General features: G+C 48.4%; 1 protein-coding gene across 1 annotated transcript; it reads right to left on the bottom strand.

Annotated features, from left to right (window-relative positions):
* Positions 1-4,450: 4,450 nt before the first annotated feature.
* Cd300a (CD300a molecule) lies at positions 4,451-20,079 on the bottom strand. The gene is given in 8 exon segments (XM_057775460.1): positions 4,451-5,210; positions 5,212-5,340; positions 6,929-7,036; positions 7,382-7,419; positions 11,288-11,385; positions 14,998-15,127; positions 15,973-16,359; positions 19,740-20,079. Coding segments are annotated over 8 exon segments (990 nt in total). The 5' UTR covers positions 19,807-20,079; the 3' UTR covers positions 4,451-5,177.
* Between the last annotated feature and the right edge of the window lie 2 nt (positions 20,080-20,081).

The following is a 20,081-nucleotide window of genomic DNA, read 5'->3' as shown; positions in this document are numbered from 1 at the left end:
CTAGCCATGCTGTGGAATATTATGGGATGGTGCTGTTGTACTTACTTGAGAATGTAAGATGATCTCTGAGGTTGATGTGGCATGACAACACTAGGGACAGGAAGAGGAGCTGGGGATGGGAAGACTGGCATCTACGTGGCTGGAGGAGCAGGAACGTGTGGACCACATCTATATGTATCTGTGCAAAATGACCTGGTACCGTCACAAGCCACATAACCACATTGAGTCAATGACAGGCCACATATGCAATGTTGGACCTAAAAGAATGTCATGAGATGAATCATTTTCCCCTAGTGATGCCGGAGCTGTCTGTCATTGCTGCACACATCACCACTTGTGGGTTTACCATGTGCTATAAACACACCTACAGCCCTTTGCCAGGAATATAAAACCATAGCATATATGGGGCCAGAGATGTGGCTCTGTGGTTAGACTATTCGCCTAGCATGCTCCAAACCCTGGGTTTGAACTCAACATTGGAAAAAAAAATAAACCAACAAATCTGGTCATGGTAGATCATGTGGAAGCAAAAGGATCAGAAAGTCAAGGTTATCTTTAGCTGTATAGCAAGTTTGAGGCTAGCCTATGCTATGTGAGATGCTGTCTTAAATATATGCATATTTATGTATATGTGTATATATAGATGGGTGTATCTAAATGTGCTTTGCATTATTTTAAAGTGTGCTCTCTACTTATTAAAAATAACTTTATTCCAAATAGTTGTGCAGCAGCCTTATGTAGTTCTAACTTATCACATCTTTTTATTTGTGTGTGTGGACCACATGAGGAGCACACACTTGCCACGGCACACATGTGAAGGTCACAGGATAACTCTGTCGAGTCAGTGTGGTCATATGCAGCAGGTGCTTCACCCGCTGAGCCTCCTCGCTGACCCCTATCATGGCTTTTGTTTGTTTGTTTATTTGTTTGTTTTTTGGTTTTGTTTTTTAAGACAGAGTTTTGCTGTAGCTCTAAAGCCTGTCCTGGAACTAGCTCTTGTAGATCAGACTGGCCTCGAACTCATAGAGATCTGCCTACTTCTGCCTCCTGAGTGCTGGGATTAAAGGCTTGTGCCACCACCACCCGGCTTTATCACTTTATCATGGCTTTTGAGTACATTGTTTTCTCTTGATCTTAATCTAATCTCATGTTGTTTTGTTCACAGTGGCCCTAGTAACCCAGCTGTCCTGCAGTGCAACTCTGTAGCCTAGGATAACCTCCGACTCTCCATGGTCCTTCTGCCGGGGATCACAGGTGTGAGCCACCACAGTGGGACTCAGGTTGAATTTAACTGCCACTGTGATGGCACCGGGAGGTAGGGCCGTACAGAGGTGATCAGAAGTGGGCGTGGTGGCACACGCCGGTAGTCCTGCCAGGGACAGTAAAACATGGTGGGAGTGCAAGGCAGAACTGCACACCGATGACAGAGAGGGGCAGGACGAGCGAGAGGAAGGGGCTGGGTGCCATCTCTTGAGGGTCTATCACCTTCCAGCATTCTACAGCTGACAGCCAAGCCTTCAATACCCAAGCCTTGAGGACACATGTTGAGGCTTCTCTCTGAGGGCTTGTCTCTCACTGTTGCTGAGCCCTCCCTGTGGCCACTTCTGTCCCCACTCTGTTCAGGTCTGCACTGGCACCGCAGTCTGCGGGACCCTGCCTCTAGCTGGGCCTATTGACCAGACCAGCAGCGTATCTACTCAAGATCACAGCTCGTAGTTACAGTCACGGGTATAAAGGCTGACTTAAAGCAGCACAGATTTACGACTTTATAGCTCTGGGTCAAAATTCCCAAACCAAGGTGTTGCCAGGCTGTGCGTTCCTCATACGGCCTCTAGGGGGAACCCCTCATTTGCCTTTTCCTGGTGCCAGAGGGCCCTGAATTCTTTGGTTCGTGGCCCCTGCGCCCATCCATCTTGGAAACCAGTGCAGCATCTTCCCAACTTTACATCTCCTGAGTCCTCCTGCATCTCTCTCTCCGCCCCCTCTCTGCCAGCTCTGGTTAACAGCGCTAACACTGGCCTCCCTTTCACTCTCTTATATACAATTGAATATACCTTGGTAATTCGGACTCATCACACACTCAGCACACACACACACAGAAAGAGAGAGCATCTCACTTAAAATCTATATGCTATCACGTAACTTACTAAAATATATTCCCAGGTTCTGGGGGTTGAAGCAAGGACATCTTCGCAGCTCATTATTCTGTTAACTGCAATTGCCGATAGGGACACTCCAAACCCCCTCTAGCCTGGGCCGATAGGGACACTCCAAACCCCCTCTGTTTTAGTTTAGGGTTTCTATTGCTATGATAAAACACCATGGCCAAAAGCAGCCTGGGGAGGAAAGGGTTTATTTCATCTTCCAGTTCCATATCACAGACTGTCACTGAGAGAAGCCACAGCAGGAACTCAGGAGGGCAGGAGCCTGCGTGAGGCAGGAGCGGATGCAGAGGCCATGAAGAAGTGATGGCCACTGATTTGCTCCCTGTGGCTTGCTCAGTCAGCTTTCTTCTAGAACCCGGGACCCCCAGCCCATGGACGGCACCACCCACAATCAACTGAGCCCCTCCCACATCCATCACTGGTCAAGAAAATGTACACAGGCTTGCCCACAGGCCAGTCGGGTGGGAGTATTTTCCTAACTGAAGTTCCTCTTGCCAAAGGACTCTGACTTGTGTCGAGCTGACATAAAACCAGCCAGAACACCCTCCCTCTGGGGGGAGTCTCCGGTAGTGTAATACGAAGATACTAAACTGAGCAGGTAAGAAAAGAACTTATCAGGTGTGATGAGATTGCAATATGGCCCGTGTGTGCTACAGGGATGCAAGGTGCCACAGAGCAAGAGAGTAAAGGGAGGCGAGGGTTAACGGGAAGGTGAGGGAGATTACAGAAGCTGGGTTGAAGCACGGGTCCTCCTGCAAAGATCAGTACTGAAGGCGGAGTCAGCATGAGGCTGAGCAGGCAGCTTCTGGGCCCACGCCTGGATGGATGGCCTTGCTGCAAGACTGCGGTTCTTTGTGCAAATTCATCATGATTTTTGTGCAAGGCTGTGGTTTGGAAAGAGTCTTTGGTGACAGTTATTGTCATCAAATAAATATACACAATGATCCTCTTCATAAATGTCTCCACCTGGTTGAGCCCGTCAGAACAGAGACTGAATTTTAACCCCTGTTGGGCAGTAGAACCAGGCAGGACCTTGGAGTGTGGCAGTAAGTAATAAGAGTTAATAAGAAGCCTGAGCTAATGGGCCAATCAGTTTATCACAATCTGTGTGATTTCTTTGGGACTTAACGACTGTGGGAACTGGGCAGGACAGAAAACCCCATCAACATTTCTGATCATCTGTTACATCTGTTTACTGAAGGTCCCCAAACACTCTGCAATGAGGGAATGGAATACATTGAGTAAATGGATGAACGAAGGGATGAATGAGTGAATGAGTGAGTGAATGAATGAATGAATGAATGAGAGCTGCCTTTGGGCTGACCTGCCCTAGGCAGCACAGAGAGGATCCGGGAGAGGAGAAGAAAATGAAGGAAGAGACGTGTCCTTAGGAGGAAAACTAAGTGCCCTCTGGCTGGGCGCTTGGCACTTGGGCCTTCCCACCATGGCACTGGGCGCTTGGCACTTGGGCTTTCCCACACCAGGAAGTAGGGCTCTCCTTTCCCTGCCCACCCCTCCTAGTTGGCAGTCTAGTTTAGTGGCCGGACTAAACCTACGTGCCTTCGCTGTTTGTGGTTCCAGCAGTCTATTTTTGGTCACAGCTTCCCCATTTCCTCCTTAAGTCTCTTGAGCCCTATCTGCACAATCCAGGGCACACTGCTTTTTCAAGTGGAAAGAGCCATTGGTAGGTTTGGGGCTGAGGCCTGGAACAGAGCCGAGAGCACAGCAGTGCTCTGTGAGCTCTCCCCACAATCCCTACTGCCCCCCAGACTTCCCCGACACTGTGAAGCATGGCTTTGGGCATGCACCATCTGCATGTGTATGTTTCTTCCCCTTTTGTGTCTCAGAACATCAGTACAAGAAGCGCGGGAAGTATCTGGGATGGCTCATGGGTGTGCATACCGCAAGCACACACACACATGTGGCGGGTGGGGTGCATGAGCTAGAATCTAAAGAATCCAGGCTGGGGAGTGCCCTAGGTTTAGATTCCCCAGCACCACAAATAATGGGCATAGTGGTACACACTGCGTGGATATTCCCAACACTAGGAAGGTAGACATGAGAAGATCAGACGTTCAAAGTCATCCTTGACTAGACAGCAAGGCTAGCCTGGGCTATAAAGGATCCTGTCTTTAAAAAAAAAAAAATCTAAAGAAATCACGAATAGCCATCACCTCTCCACTCTTTGGAGAGGTCTTAGCCTTGAAGTTGCTTCTGGAGCAATATGAAAAGTTCTAAGAAAAATTACTGCATCAGATGTGGTTTTCAAGGCCCCTGTGGCTGCTGCGGGCTGGAAACACAGCCAGCTTTGGATTCAAGTTTAAAATTACGCTGGTAAGAAAATACTGTTGTATGTTCCATCGGGGAACAACAGTTATGACTTACTCTCTCCAGCCCAATGGTCACATCCTTCCCGAGCCCTTGTACCCCAAAGGCTCCTCTGATTTCAAAGCTGGGCTTTAATATGGGGCTATAGGCATATAACAGACATCGTTTTCTTTCTTCTCCCTTTAAGAAGATATTCTAAGATTTATTTCATCTTTTACCTAAGAGTCCAGAGGAACTTGCCCCTGACTTCGGAGTCATGGGCCAGGCTCCTCCCTCAGAGCTTGGCTTTGGTTCTCTGTGAGATGGGGGAGCTGGTGTTTCGCGCCTCCACAACCCCCCTTCCTTCGCATTCTCATGGTTCTTCACGGTTTCTCCACATTCCCCAGAGATCATCGACATCCCTGCTGGGTGGACACTACAAAGCTAACACCAGTGTCCTTCTATATGAACCATGTCACTTCCCAAAGCCCCAAGGGATTCAGCGGCTATGTCTTCCACACTCAAAGGTAGAACGAAATGCAGGCTAAGAGAAGAGAGCCAGTGGGAACAAGCCTCTGTCCCCATGGAGCCTTGGTTCCTGCTCATCTTGAGTGAAGCCAGCTAGGCTCATGACATTGAGGGCAGCAGCCTGCAGGCAGGTCAGGAACGTGGTGGTCACCGTTGAGAGGATCAGGTGACAGGGAGTCACAGGTGAGGGTCAGAGAGGCCTTCCCTTGGGCTTCCTGACCTCACTGTACTCTGCTTCTGTGTTCTGAGGCGGCCGTGGGGAATTCCTGTTGGTGTGAGAATCCTGCCTCTCTGAGTCAAATGCCATGGATGCATAGTGAAGCTCTTCCTGGGGGAATCCCTGAGGAAAGAGACCCCAGATTCAGGCCAAGAGAAGAAGGGCACACATATGCCTTAACAACTGAACTCACCAACCCACCTAGTGAAACCACAATGGGAAGTCCCCATGCTGGTTAAACCGTGGCCAGCCGAGGTAGCCACAATGACACAACAGATCTAAGGTTTACTGGCTGTGTTTGGTCACAGGCTTACTTGTCCCAGAAGGAAAACAAAGTTAGCTCCTAATATATTTGCAATTATTAGCTACCAGGTGATACCAGGCTGTGGAATAATCTTTTGATACATTGTGAAGATGTGTTTCTCTCATTGGTTTAATGAAGTGATAACTGCCCAGTAGCTAGGTAAGAAGAGGTTAGGCAAGAGAGCCAGACTGAAGGGATGCTAGGAAGAAGGGCAGAGTCATGGGGAGTCGCCAGCCAGATGCAGAGGGAACAGGATGTGTTGAAAATGAGGTGACAAGCCATGAGCCCTGTGACAGCACATAAGATAAATATTGATTAAGTTATAAGAGCTAGTTAGTAATAAGCCTGAGCTATCAACTGAGCTTTTATAATTAATAGTAAGTTGCTGTGTGGTTATTTGAGAGCTGGCTGGTGGCATAGATACCTTCGCCAACAATGTCAGGCTATTGCCAGGTCCATAACTGGGAAGGCATGAGGACATGTCATGTGGTGAAGGGATGGGGTTTGCAGACACATGGCATCATCTGAGGAACCAGAGACAGCCAGCTGCTTAAAATGAGGACATTGAGGTCCCTGCCCACATCTCATTCTCAAAAGATACTCAGTGGTTGAGAGCACTGACTGCTCCTCCAGAGGACCTGGTTTCAATTCCCAGCACCCATATGGTAGCTCACAACAGTCTGTAATTCAGTTCCAGAGGATTCGACACCCTCATACATACATGCAGGCAAAACACTAATGCATGTAAAATAAAACTAAATGAATAACTTTTAAAAAGATACTGGCACAAGTGAGGAGAAGTCATGGCTTGGGTGATCCAGAATGGGTGTGGGAGAGAACCCCTCCCTGTTTCCTTCATGGAGCAGGACCAGCAGCCTGGATTGAATGGGACCAGAGCAGACACATTCAGGGAGATGTGTCATTCTGAAAGGTCACTTTTTCAGAATATGTCATCCATCTCCTGCCACCAAACTATGACATCCCTCAGGGCATCCGAGAAGGGTTCAGTGGGCTCTGAGCCTGGGGGAGTGGGGGTGGGGAGTCTCCCTAGAAAGCCTTTGATTTTTAAATCTCCCTCAGCTTCTGTTTGACCCTGCCTGTAAAATGGCGGGTCTAAAGAATTGATACCAAAGAGATGAAGGCACCAACACTAGGAGAAATAGCAGATTGTGATTTATTGACTGTCAAGACCATAGATGCTGGCCACTCCTGTAATCCTACTTCCTATTCCTAGCTACCTGGTCTTTCTAAGGGCCTCCACCCTCACTGCATCTCCACCTGACCCATCTTCTATATAGCCATCCTGAGCCAGTGTCCCGTTGCCTCTCTGTCCTCCCCGACCCCTGTGTGGTACCCTTGCATGGCCCAGAATCCTCAGTGTCATGGGAACCGGGCTCTCATACTTACCACTGTGCTGTATTCCACCTCTACCTGTCTTGGTGGTGCCGGCTCTTCCCTCAGGGACAACGTGTGCAGCTGTAGATTCACATACTGGGACTCGCTCTGCTCAGCAGCCTACAGAAGGTCAAGTGCCATCCATGGAGTCATCCCTCCCACCCCCACCTCCCCACCTGCTCCTCTGAAGACATTTCCCACCTACTTCACTGTGTGACCACCCTGCCTCCCCCACCCTGTTCTCTCTAGGATCCCCCTTCATCCAAGTCCACTGTCCTGGCCCGAGGGGGACAGACTGGACAGAACTTGGGGCAAGAGGTTGACCACTAGATCTCCAAGGGCTGTACTCCTGTTCTGGAACAAGTCCATCTGCCCAGTCCAGGGATTCCCTGGCTGCACCCTTTTACTCTCTTCCAGTCCAGCCACTCTGACACACCTCCCGACCTCCCGATGTAACTGTCTTACCTGCCGGAGGTTCTGGGACACTTCTAGATGCTTATCAGCTAGAGACAGAAAGAGAAGGAGGTGAAACCGAAGACAAAAGCGGGCAGGGAGAGAGGCATGCTATACCCTGAAAGGCTTTCCTTGGAAACTTCAACCATAGGCCTGGGATTTCTAGGACATTCAATAGTAATGGAAATGCTATAACATGTTAAGTGTAAAATTACAGGTTTAAGTGGCATGAAGTTTTTTTTTTTTTTAAGTGGGGGGTGTCTTGCTATGTTGCCCAAGTTGCTCTCAAACTCTCCTAATCCTCCTGCCTCAGTCTCCCAAGGGTTGAGAGTACAGAGACATGCCACCTTGCCTGGCTATGAAGAAAGATCTCTAGGAAATCACACATGGGGCTGGAGAGATGGCTCAGAGGCTAAGAGCACTGGTTGCTCTTCCAGGGGACCAGAATTTGGTTCCAAGTGCCCACATCAATCAGCTTACAACTGCCAGTAACTCCAGCTCCAAGAGATGCATGCTCACTTCTGACCTTCAAGTGTTGCATGTGCATGCACACACACACACGTACACCACCCTAACACACATATACACATAATTAAAACATGGAATTTTATTTTATTTTATTTTATTTTATTGCTGAGCTTTACCAAGACAAGAAAGGAAAGTCTTTCAGAATTCCCTGCTTCATAGGAAAGTCTGTCAGATATGTTAGGCCTGTAGGGCAAAGATAGATGCCCCAGCATTGCATAGGAGCCTTCGGTGACTGTCCAGGTAGCCAGCTGTTTCTGTCATTTCTCACATTTTTTGAAAGTTGCTTACTTGTACTTCTTGCTTACTCAGGTAATGTTATTTTCTTCTCAAGTCTTTGATGAAGTTCAAGACTAGATAATTATAGTTATAGTCTTTTTTAGTTATGATAAAAGATACATTTGATGTAAGACTTTAAACTCATCAAGATAGGATAGATAATTAAATTTTCTCTAATTTTGTCAAATACAAATGGACTAAATATTGTAACTGTAATTCTTACTTGATAACTGTTTTGTTGTATGTAATTTTACTATGTTAAAACCTTCCTGCTGCCGGGCGGTGGTGGCGCACGCCTTTAATCCCAGCACTCGGGAGGCAGAGGCAGGCGGATCTCTGTGAGTTCGAGGCCAGTCTGGTCTACAAGAGCTAGTTCCGGGACGGGCACCAAAGCTACAGAGAAACCCTGTCTCGAAAAACCAAAAAAAAAAAAAAAAAAAAAAAAGAAAACCTTCCTGCTAGGCAGTGGTGGTACACGCCTTTAATACCAGCACTTGGGAGACAGAGGCAGGTGATCTCTGTGAGTTCAAGGCTAGCCTGGTCTACAGTGTGAATTCCAGGACAGGCTCCAAAGCTACACAAAGAACCTCTGTCTCAATAAAACAAAAAGACGAACAAAACAAAATAAAAAGTTAAAACCTTCCTTTTGTTTAGACAGAAAGGGGGAAATGCTGTGGAATAATCCTATTGTACACCGTGAATATGTATTACTTTCGCTGGTTTGGTAATAAAGCTGATTTGGCCTATAACAAGACAAAATAAGCCTAAGAAGGAAAATCAAACTGAAAATCAAAAGATGAAGAAGGGCAGAGTCAAAGAGAGTGTCGCCTGAGAAACAAGACATGCTAAAGAATGAAGCCACGTGGCAAAATGTAGATTAATAGAAATGGGCTCATTTAAGTTGTAAGAGCTAGTTAGTAATAAGTTAAGTATTATATATATATATACATATATATATATATACTGTAATTAATATAAACTTTTATGTGATTATTTGGGACCAGGTAGTTGGGACAAAAGAAAAAGCTCCACCTCTGTTTACAGGGTTTTTGCTGTTGTTGGTTTGGTTTTGTTTTTGTTTTTTTGAGACAGGGTTTCTCTGTGTAGTTTTGGAGCCTGTCCTGGAACTTGCTCTGTGGAACCAGGCAGGCCTTGAACTCACAGAGATCCTCCTGCCTCTACCTCCCTAGTGCAGGGACTACTGTCCAACCCATAAATATTTTTATCCACATTTTCTTTCTTCTTTCTTTTTATTTCTTTCTTCCTTCCTTCCTTTTTTTTGGTTTTGGGAAAAAAAATTTAAAGAAATCACATAGACATAGATAAAAGACTGGAAGGAACTCGCACTCCTTTAATACAGTGTCTGATTTTCTGAGAGATGGGATTTTGATTTACCATGTACTTCAAATAATTTCTTTCCTCTTTGTTGCTTTTACTTCTTAGGTTTCCTACAGAATCCTTCCCCCACCCTCTCTTTTTGTTTGTTTGTTTCTTGAGTCAGAGTCTTCCCTATGAAGTCCTGACTGACCTCGAGCTCACCGCAATCCTGTTGCCTCTGTTCCCACGCGCAGGGATTACATGAGCCAACGCACTCTCTAGCATCTTTCCTAAAGGGGAAGCTATCTGTGGGGTCACAGTGTTTCTGGGTGAAAGGGCACCCAAGTGAGCGTGCTGAAACTCACAGAACTGGAGCTGTCCAGGCTGGGAAAGTCCCATGTGGGTAGTGGAACCACATGAGGCCTGCAGCTCAGGAGGCCCCCCAAGAGAGAATGGAGAGCCAGACAGTGGTGGAGGACCCTTCAATCACAGCACTCGGGAGGCAGAGGCAAGTGGATCTCTGTGAGTTTAAGGCCAGCCTGGTCTACTACAGAATAAGTTCCAGGACAGCCAGGGCTACACAGAGAAAGCCTGACTTGAGAGACAGGGAGACAGAGAGAGACAGAGAGTCCAATTGGAAAGGGAAAACAGTTCTCCTGCTGTTCCAAGATGCTCTGAGGTGGCTGCTGCCCCATGGGCAGCCTCCAGGAGCAGTCAGAGACAAGTCTGAGGCCTGGGGTCCCTGTGCCACCACCAACAGCACACAGCAGCCCAGACGACAGTGTAGGACAGAGCTGGGTCATTTCTGCTACCGACCCTCACTGAAGCCCCAGGAACGTGAATAAAGATGACCCTGAGGGCCCTGTGCTCATGAAGTCTCAGGATAGGAAGGAAGCCAGCAGCTCCCCTGGTGGAGGCCAGACCCCTGTCCTTCCGTCCTTTTGTCCCTTAGTCCCTGTGCTTTCTCACGGTTCTGGGCTTGTTGAGAACATGCTTGCTAATGCACACCCTGTGCAAGTCCTGTCTGTCAATCTTAACTCGGGGAGGGTGGGACTTCGGGTCCCCAGGATGCTTCACGGGGTCCCTGCGTGACTAAAGATACTAAACCCAATAATGACTGGGGACCTCCTCCAGCCACGGCCCAGGCCTGAAGCGGGGCACAGGGACATGAGGTGGCAGCCAGGGATGCTGCTGAGAAGCATCTAGTACAAAAAGAACCATAATAGCCAAGGTGCAGGGGGTACCCAGGAGGGCCTGAAGCCCTCAAGGTAAAAGTCCAAGGAAAGGAAATCTGAGGGCAGTGCTTGGAGACCAGGGAGTAAGCCAGGGAAGGCCAGCAGGGGCAGTTTCAGCCTGCAGAGTAAACCCAGGAGAGAGAGGGGGGCTGAGGCTTCTGCCTCATAACCAAAAGTCACAAGAAGTGGGAGGAGGTAGTGGGAGTAGGGTGGGCAGGGTGCACTGTGGAGGCCTAGCAGCCCTGCAGAGAGCCTCTCAAGAGTATGGGAGGGCACTGGAGGTTTTAAACGGAAGAAGACACTGCCCCATGGGACAACCACTTAGGACCCAAGAGAAAGGCCTCTAGGGACCTATCTCCTGAAGTATGTAACCACTATACACAGGGACAACTCTGGGGCCCTCCCTCTAGGGTCAACTTGAGTGTGAGCCCTGAGGGCTGAGGGCGTATGCTTCACGTGGTGTCCATTTTGATGAATGAGGACAGAGTACTGAAGGCGAAAGACTGTGGCTGGAATCCACCCACCCTGGTGTAGGGACAGAGGACCCAGGGAGCTAACTCACCTTTGAACTGATGCTTCTGGAACATCCTCCAGGCCAGCAGAGAGGTCCCCACCAACAGGAACAGCAGAAGAGCTAACACGGACAGCAGCACCGGGAGGCTTGAAGGGGAGGGAGTTAGTTATTCAGGACTGGGAATTGAACCCAGGGCCTCATGCACGCTAGCCCTTGCGTCTACCACCAGCTCCTGACTTTCAAAACAGATACAGAAAGTCAATGGTTTTTTTTTATTTTTTTTTTATTTTATTTTTTTATTTTTTTATTTTTCGAGACAGGGTTTCTCCGTAGTCAACGTTTTTTTTTTTTTTAAAGGAATTGATGAGATGTCTCAGTGGATAAAAGCACTTGTCACGCAAGCCTGAGGTCATGAGTTCAAGCCCCAGAACCCATAGTAGATGGCGGGGACTGACTCCTGAAAGTTGTGAGCACATATATATTATACACACATGATAATAACGATAAAATTTTATAAATCTGGGAGTGCTCTGGAGGCAAGGTAAGTGGATCTTTGTAAGTTCAAGGTCAACCTGATCTATACAGCGAGCTCCAGGCCAGGCTATGTAGTGAGACCTTGTCTCAAAAATACATTCATACATACACACATACATACATGCATACATACATAGAGTTTTTGGTTTGCAGTTTTGCTTTTTTGTTTGTTTGTTTATTTGGTTTTGGCTTTTCAAGACAGGGCTTTTCTGTGTATCCCTGGCTGTCCTGGAACTTGCTCTATAGACCAGGCTGGTTTCAAACTCAGAGATTTACCTGCCTCTGCCATCTGAGTGTTGGAATTAAATGCATTCACTACTATATTATTATATATACTATACTATATTTTTATATACTATAAAAAATGTATAAAGGTCAACAGCACAGAGACATCTATCTTTACATCTCCTTGTGACACACACACACACACACACACACACACACTGTTAGACCCAACAATGCAAGGCTCTGCCAGCCTTGAACATCTCTAGGTTAGCCTCCAAAAGCAGTATTCTTGGGTCCTGCATTTTGCCTTGTCTGGCAATCACATTTTGTGTCTAGGTTGGCAGAAAACTTGTGGGAAGGTTTCCAGTGTGGGGTAGTGAGAAGGGGATGAGCCATGGTTCCTGAGTCCTGGGAGAGAGGCTATATGTGTCCCAGGAAAGCTTTGAACATAGCCAACACATTTGTAAATCATGACATCATGTCACGATGTCCAAAGGTTGGACACTCCTGCCTGATGCTGGGGAGTTTGCTAATAGGAGCACCTTTGTTGTTTGTAAATAAGTGGTACTTTATAGGAGTGTCCAGACCTCGGTCCATGGACCTCGTGTATTTGGCCCTACGTAGTGATAAATACAGCCCAACACCAAATTATAAATTTACTTAAAATATGATGAGGTGGGGAAGTGGTTTTTTTTCCCCCTGATGTTTTTGTAACTTGATTGCAGGATTCCTGAGTGTGAAGTGTATAGATGGCAATGTTGTGTCATAGTGTCAAAAGCCTATGTGTGCCTGTCCATAGCTAAGAGGGGAGATGACAGCATGAGGCTACTCACCAGGACCCAGTGTGGGGTCACACATAGAACAGGGGCTCTCACCAGCCTGCAGAGAGGGGAGGGGCTGCAGACAAGTTCAGCCACATGCCAGCAATTCAGCCTTTGTTTCACAAGACCCCAGTAAAAACCCTGAAAAGAGCCAAATGGTGGTGGCACACACCTTTAATCCCAGCATGCAGGGAGGCAGAGGCAGGAGGATCTCTGTGAGTTTGAGGCCAGCCTGGTCTACAGAGTGAGTTCCAGGACAACCAGGACTACATGGAGAAACCCTGTCTCGAAAACCAATAAGGAAATAAATAAATAAATAAAACTGAAAAGGAGATAGTGGGAGTTCTTGGTGGAGACACACAGAGGCCCCTGGTGGTGAAGCACCCTGGGCACTACCTAAGATAAATGGTACTGGGGCACTTCTTAGGATTCTCCCAGTCCGGCCTTGTTGTCTCTTCAGCTGTATCCTTGTGATCTTCATCTTTTTTATTTGTTTGTTTATTTGTTTTTTGTTTTGTTTTGTTTTGTTTGAGACAGAGTTTCTCTATGAAATAGTCCTGACTGTCCTGGAACTCGATTTGTAGACCAGGCTGGCCTTGAATTCACCAAGGTCGGCCTGCCTCTGCCTACCGAGTGCTGGTATTAAAGATGTGCACCACCACTGCCTGGCTGATCTTTATCTTTTATCCTAAAACCATTTTCATCAGTGATGACTCTAGTGAGTTCCTGAACCCAAGGAGTCAGCGATAAAGTGAGAAGGGGACGAGCCATGGTACCTGAGTCCTGGGAGCGAGGCCACATGTGTCCCAGGAAAGCTTTGAACATAGCCAACACATTTGTAAATCATCACATTGATGGAGGTGGGTCTTGTGTTTATCTGTTGCTTTCATTGGTTAATTAATAAAGAAACTGCTTGGCCTCTGATAGGGTAGAATTTAGATAGGCGGAGTAAACAGAACAGAATGCTGGGAGAAAGAAGCCGAATCAGTGAGTCGCCATGATTCTCCCACTCCAGACAGACGCAGGTTAAGATCTTTCCTGGTAAGTCAGCTCGTGGTGCTACACAGAATATTAGAAATGGGTTAGATCAAAATGTAAGAGCTAGCCAATAAGAGGCTGGAACTAATGGGCCAGGCAGTGTTTAAAAGAATACAGTTTCCATGTAATTATTTCGGGTAAAGCTAGCCGGGTGGCGGGACGCAGCCCCGCCGCCACTCCTATTACAACATGACATCATGTTTATTGCTAGAAGTTAGAAATGCAGGGGGCCAGAGCCCTTAGCCTATAGGATCCACACTAACTCCCTTCAGTTCCAGGATCCATTTGCAGCGCCCAACAGGGTCAGAGCGGACCATCTGAACCCTGGAAATAGTTAGTGATGGCGTAGAGATTTCTGTCCATGTCCTCCATAAGGCTCCATCCATAAGTTCATATATTTAAATACTTGGTCCCCAGTTGGTGGAACTACTTGGAAAGGATTAGGAGGTGTGATCTTGTTGGAGGGGATCTGTCCCTGGAGGGTGGACATTGAAGTTTCAAAAGCCCACAACATTCCCAGTTATCTCTCTCTGCCTTGTGACTGTGTCACACGACAGGAGCTCAGCTACCTTTCCAGCGCCACGCCCGCCCCCCTGCTGCCATGTTCCTATCATGATGGTCACGGACTCTAACCCTCTGAAACCGCTAGCCCCAGATGAACGCTTTCTCTGGTAAGTTGCCTTGGTCGTGGTGATTTATCACAGCCATAGGAAGATAACTAAGACATGCAGTAACATGAAGATCATGACGAGGTATGAAAGAGAACATTCTATGAAGCCCTGAGCCATGTCTGTCCGGATGTCACCAGCCCCTTCCATGCTACTCTCCTTCCATCACACTCTGGGTCCTCCCCAGCCTGGGCTCTCCTTGTCTTCAGCATCGGCAGGCCCAGGGTGGTAAGTGACCTACGGTCTCCTATCTGGACTGGAGCCAAAGGCACAGGAGTGTCTAGCCAATGGGGTATGACAGCAGCACATGGCCATGATGCCTACGTAAGCCCCTCTAAGGAGAAAGGCCACCACCTTCAAGTCAGGAACCAAGGGTTCTCACCCCAAGCTCTCAGAGTTCTGGAACCCCTTCTCCTGAGGGGACCACATGACTAGGGTGGCTACCTCTAGGTCAGGGACCAGGGCACCTCACCTCAAGCTTGGGGGCCTAGGGTGCTCATGGTGTTCCTTCACAGATCCTTGGGTGGGACCCTCGGTGGTCAGACTGGTAGTTAGGCTAGTGGCCAGGCTGGTGGGCACCGGAAGTGTCCCTGGTATTGGTTCTGGAGATAAAACCACAGATCAGACCAAGCGAATCTCCTCAGACTCTGACACTGGCCAATGGCTCCCTCCCTCCCTTCTTTCTTCCCTCCCTCCCTCCCTTCCTCCCTTCCTCCCTCCCTCCTTTCCTCCCTCCCTTCTTCCATTCCTCCCTCTCTTCTTCCTTCCTTCTTTTCTTTTTTTCTTTATGTTTTGAGACAGGATCTCAATAAGGAGTTTACAGCCCTAGCTGCCCCTGAACTTGCGATCGTCCTACATCTGCCTTCTGAGTGCTAAGATCACAGGCCTTCACCACCCAAACCAGCTGCCAGTGGGTTGTTTTTTAGGTGATTTCACACCAACGAAGGAGCAGGATGGAGTATCCTCCTAGATCAGCTGATCTTTTGCACATACAACACAGCCACCACCCCCAACACACCTGAGTCAAAACCACACGCTAGGTCTGTTTTCTCAGCCACATGCTGACAAACGGAAGTAGCTGCAAAGCTGGCATGTCACTCATGAAAACTCCCTCTGCACACAGCACTGTACCATATGTTCCCTACTGACCCTCTGCTTAGCCCCCAACACACCCCTGGATTCTAGTTTCCATGGGTCAGTCCACAGGACACAGAACTCTGTCCTGGCCACACTCTGCTCTCTCTGCCTCCCATCCCCTGACAAGCCAGCGCCTTCCTTCCCACAGAATGTAGCTACTCCAGGGTGCCACCCTGACTGTTGCCCTGTCCCTGTCTGTCCCTCCCCTCCATTCCCCCACCACACACAATGTACTCTCAGGCTCTAAGCTGATTCCTGCCCCAGAAATTCCTGCCACTTTGCAGCTGTCATGATGCTATAGGGGACTTACCTCGGAGCTGAACCACAGACACCTCAACCTTGAAGGAGTCATCAATCCCCCAGGAGGAATCAATCTTCCACGAGGAGTGATCAATACCTAAGGAGCCATTGATAAACGGTACATCCACTCCACACTTGTAGGTGCCTGTATCCTCCAGGGAAAGGTTCTCCAAGGTCACTGTGAAGGTGAGGTTGGCTGGATGATCTCTGATGGACACTCGGCCATTCCTAGCTTCTTTTCCAGGTCTGGTCTTGACAATCCGTGTACACAATAGCAGCGAGCCTCTGCACCAGTATTTGGCATTGCTCTTGTATTTCTCCTCATACTGACACTGCACACTCAGGGATTCCCCCACGGCACCTTTCACAGTGCTGGGGCCACGCAGAGGGACACAGCCTGGAAAACACAAGCACCAATACTGCACCCTCACAGCTGGATGGGGTGTAGGTCCTCCAAAAGTTCCATCCTCCATCCCCTCATCTCCGATCAATCACCCCAGGTACCCTCCCCTTCTGCTCTGCTCCTTCCTTCAACATTAATGCCCCCCCCCAGTTTCTCATACCCACTAGGGCCTCACGTTTTCAAACATGCCAGTCCTGGGCATCTCAGGACCTGGGAGAATTAGCCACACCCTCACATGGTCCCACCACAGGAATATGAGCCAGAGCAGAAGACGGTGGCCAGCTGTATACCCTGCTCCCCCAAAGTCCTCATGACCCTGTGACCAGGAAGGGGAGTTGGGGGTGGGCAGATAATGGGAGGGCTGGCTCTCTCCACCTAGGTTTACTTTGCTGATTTTGAGGTTCTGCCTTTTTAAGATTTTGTTTTAAGGTTTATTTATTATATATGCATGTTTGTGTGTATCTGTGAGAGTTTATGTGCACCCCACACATGTATGCAGAAGCCCCTGGAAGCTAAACTAGGGCATGAGGTGCCCAGAAACCGGAGTGGTTGTGAGCCACTATGTGGGTTCTGGAAACCAAACCCAGGTCCTTGAAAAGAGCAGTAAGTGAACTTAACCACGGAGCCAGCGCTCGCCGATTCTGCTTTTATTTTTACTTATGTGCATACATGTTTGAGTGTAGGCTCGTGTACAATGCCTGCAGCGGAGAAGAAATTCCACTTGTCTCTGCACCCTCAGCTCTGGGGATATAGACACAGATCAAGTCTAGTTTTTTGGGGTTTTTTTTTTTTGTTTTTTTGTTTTTGTTTTTTTTCGAGACAGGGTTTCTCTGTAGCTTTGGTGCCCGTCCCGGAACTAGCTCTTGTAGACCAGGCTGGCCTCGAACTCCCAGAGATCCGCCTGCCTCTGCCTCCCGAGTGCTGGGATTAAAGGTGTGCGCCACCACCGCCCGGCTCAAGTCTAGTTTTTAAGTGGGTGCTGGGGATCCAAACGCAGCCTCTCACTTTGTCCACTAAGACATCCCCCCAGTTCTGAAGTGCTTAATAAGTAAACACCAGTTCCCAGCCCTCCTGTGCCTTTCCCGGCCCTCAAAGATGCTTCTCCTGCCCCCCTGCTCCCTGCCACCACAGATGGCTGACTTTGCACCTTCCACCTCTGCCCTTAGCATGGCACCTTCAAACCTCCTTAAACCCTGAAGGGAATAAAAAAAGAAGAAAATCCGAACAAATAAGAGGAAAAATAGCCTAGATGATGTTCAAACTTCTACAAATGTGTAAACTCAGAAAAAAAACCAATATTTGCTTGTTTGGTTTGAAACTACAAATGACCAATATAGGCCAAGAACAGAACATTTTGCTTTGTATTTATTTCTTTTCTTTTCTTTCTTTCTTTTTATATGTATTTATTTATTATGTATACAATATCCTGTCTGTGTGTATTCCTGAAGGCCAGAAGAGGGCACCAGACCTCATTACAGATGGTTGTGAGCCACAATGTGGTTGCTGGGAATTGAACTCAGGACCTTTGGAAGAACAGGCAATGTTCTTAACCGCTGAGCCATCTCTCCAGCCCCCTCCCCCCCTTTTTTGAGACAATGTTTTTCAACCCTGGCTGGCCTGAAACTCACTGTGCAGACGAGGCTCAAACTCACCGAGGTCTGCCTGCCTGACTCCAGAATGCTGGGATTAGAGACTCCTTTTCTTTGGGGAGTGGTCATTTATACATTGCCCCTGCCCCAGTGGATAACCCCACACCCATATGCACAGAGGCCGTGCTCGTCAGACTCAATGGTTATTGGAAAGGCAATAATAATATGAAGTTGGGATGGACTTGGGGGAAGTTGCGGGGGGGGGGGCTGGTGGGATGAGGGCTGGATATGATCAAACTACATTGTTCACATCCAGGAACTTTTCAAAGAATAAAGAAAAGTAGTTTGTGGAATGTAGTGGCACACACCCACTCTTAGTTTCTGCCGCAGCAGCCTGCAGCTGCCACCAAAGCAGTTAAGGCATCGTTTGTCACCAGGTGCCTTTCTACAGCCAGCTATGCGACATGTGCACCCCTCAAAGTGCCCACCAGGCGCAGCCTGCTCTCTTGCCTTTTGCTCCTTTCTTGCTTCTCTTGCCTTTCCAGTTAATCCCTTGCTCTTCTTCCCAGGTCTCCGCCTGTTTTTGCCTTCCTGCCTGCCCCTCTCATGTCCCCATTCCAAACATGGCCTTGCCCTCTCCCCCTCCCCCAATAAACCTCGCGCACTAACTCTGCTGAGTCTGCGTGGTGTGTTTGCTTAGTGGCAGGGCCACTGAAATCTGCCCGCTTCGCTTTTCTTTTTTATCTTTACACTCTAGAGGCAGAGGAAGGCAATCGTGGTGAGTTTAGGGTTAGCCTAATCTACATAGTAAATTCCAGGGCTACACAGTGAGCCCCTGTCCCAAAAGTAAAAGGGGAAAAAACTCTTCAAAGAAAAAAAGACTAGCAGGGGGTAGTGGTCCCTTTAGTCCCAGGACAGGCGGATCTCTGAGTTCAAGGCCAGCCCGTTCTACAGAGTTCCAGAACAGCCAGGGACACACAGAGAAACCCTATCTTGATAAACCAAAAAAGAGAGCTCACCAAGGCCAGCTGGATGATGGAGCATGTGATCAAATCGGACTCCCTGAATGTGACTGACAAGAAGGGCTGACTGAGAAGCCAAGGACAATGGCACTGGGTTTTGATCCTACTGCATATAATGACTTTGTGGGAGCCTAGTCTGTATGGATGCTCACCTTCCTAGTCCTGGATGGAGGGGGGAGGACCTTGGACTTCCCACAGGGCAGGGAATCCCGACTGCTCTTTGGGCTAGAGTGGGGGGATGGGGAGGGAAGTGGGAGGAGGTGGAAATTTTTAATTAAATAATAATAAAAAAATAAACCAAAAAAAGAAAGGAAGAAAAGAAAAGAGAGAAAAAAAAAGGACAGGCTGACTAAATCTCTTCACAGACCTCACCACCAACAGGTACCTCTCAGGGTCTCCCAGCACAGCCCCTGTCCCCACATACTGGTACCACCTGTTATGCCCTCCTCTTTCCTGTCCTAACCCATCCAAAATTCATCTCGGCACCCCTCAAGGGCAGCCACCAGCCCTCACTGTGTATGACTTGTCCCTTGTTCTGACAGCTGAGTGCAAAGCGAGATGCTGGCCCCTTACCCAGCAGTATGAACATCTGGCCCTCCACCTTACACAGAGGACGAGGACTCAGGGGCCACTTCTGTGTGGTGCACAGAGGAAGAAAGATGTCTTCCATTTGCCCTGGAGCTCTCTAGGCTGTGACTTTCCCGGTACCTTATATGGCATTTCCCTGAGGCCTCCAACCCTCCTGGGCAAACATCCTCCTCACCTGGAAGCCAGAAAAGGAGCAGCAACAGCAGTTTGGGCAGCCACACAGCTGAGGCCAACTGGGGCATTTCTCCCACACACAGGCCAGGCTGGACCCGCCACAGTTCAGACCCGTCGGGGACGGTCAGTCTCTGAGCGCCCACTTCTGCTTTTTGTTGTGTCTAACTGTTTTGTTTCTGACTTCTCTTAGTTCTGTTCCTGGAGCTACTGAGAAAATGAAAGAATCTGGGGACTCCGAGGCCAGCGGAGGAAGACCGGGTGCGGCGCAGATCCCATGACAGCCTGAGTGAGATCTGTACCTCTCGGGTTTCCTCAAACCCTGGGGCCAGGCTTCTTTCTGATT

This window comes from Chionomys nivalis, chromosome 7 (genome assembly GCF_950005125.1).
Source record: "Chionomys nivalis chromosome 7, mChiNiv1.1, whole genome shotgun sequence".
Taxonomy (NCBI): Eukaryota; Metazoa; Chordata; class Mammalia; order Rodentia; family Cricetidae; genus Chionomys; species Chionomys nivalis.
Note: the sequence above shows the minus strand (reverse complement) of the source record. Positions and strands in the feature narration are given on the sequence as shown.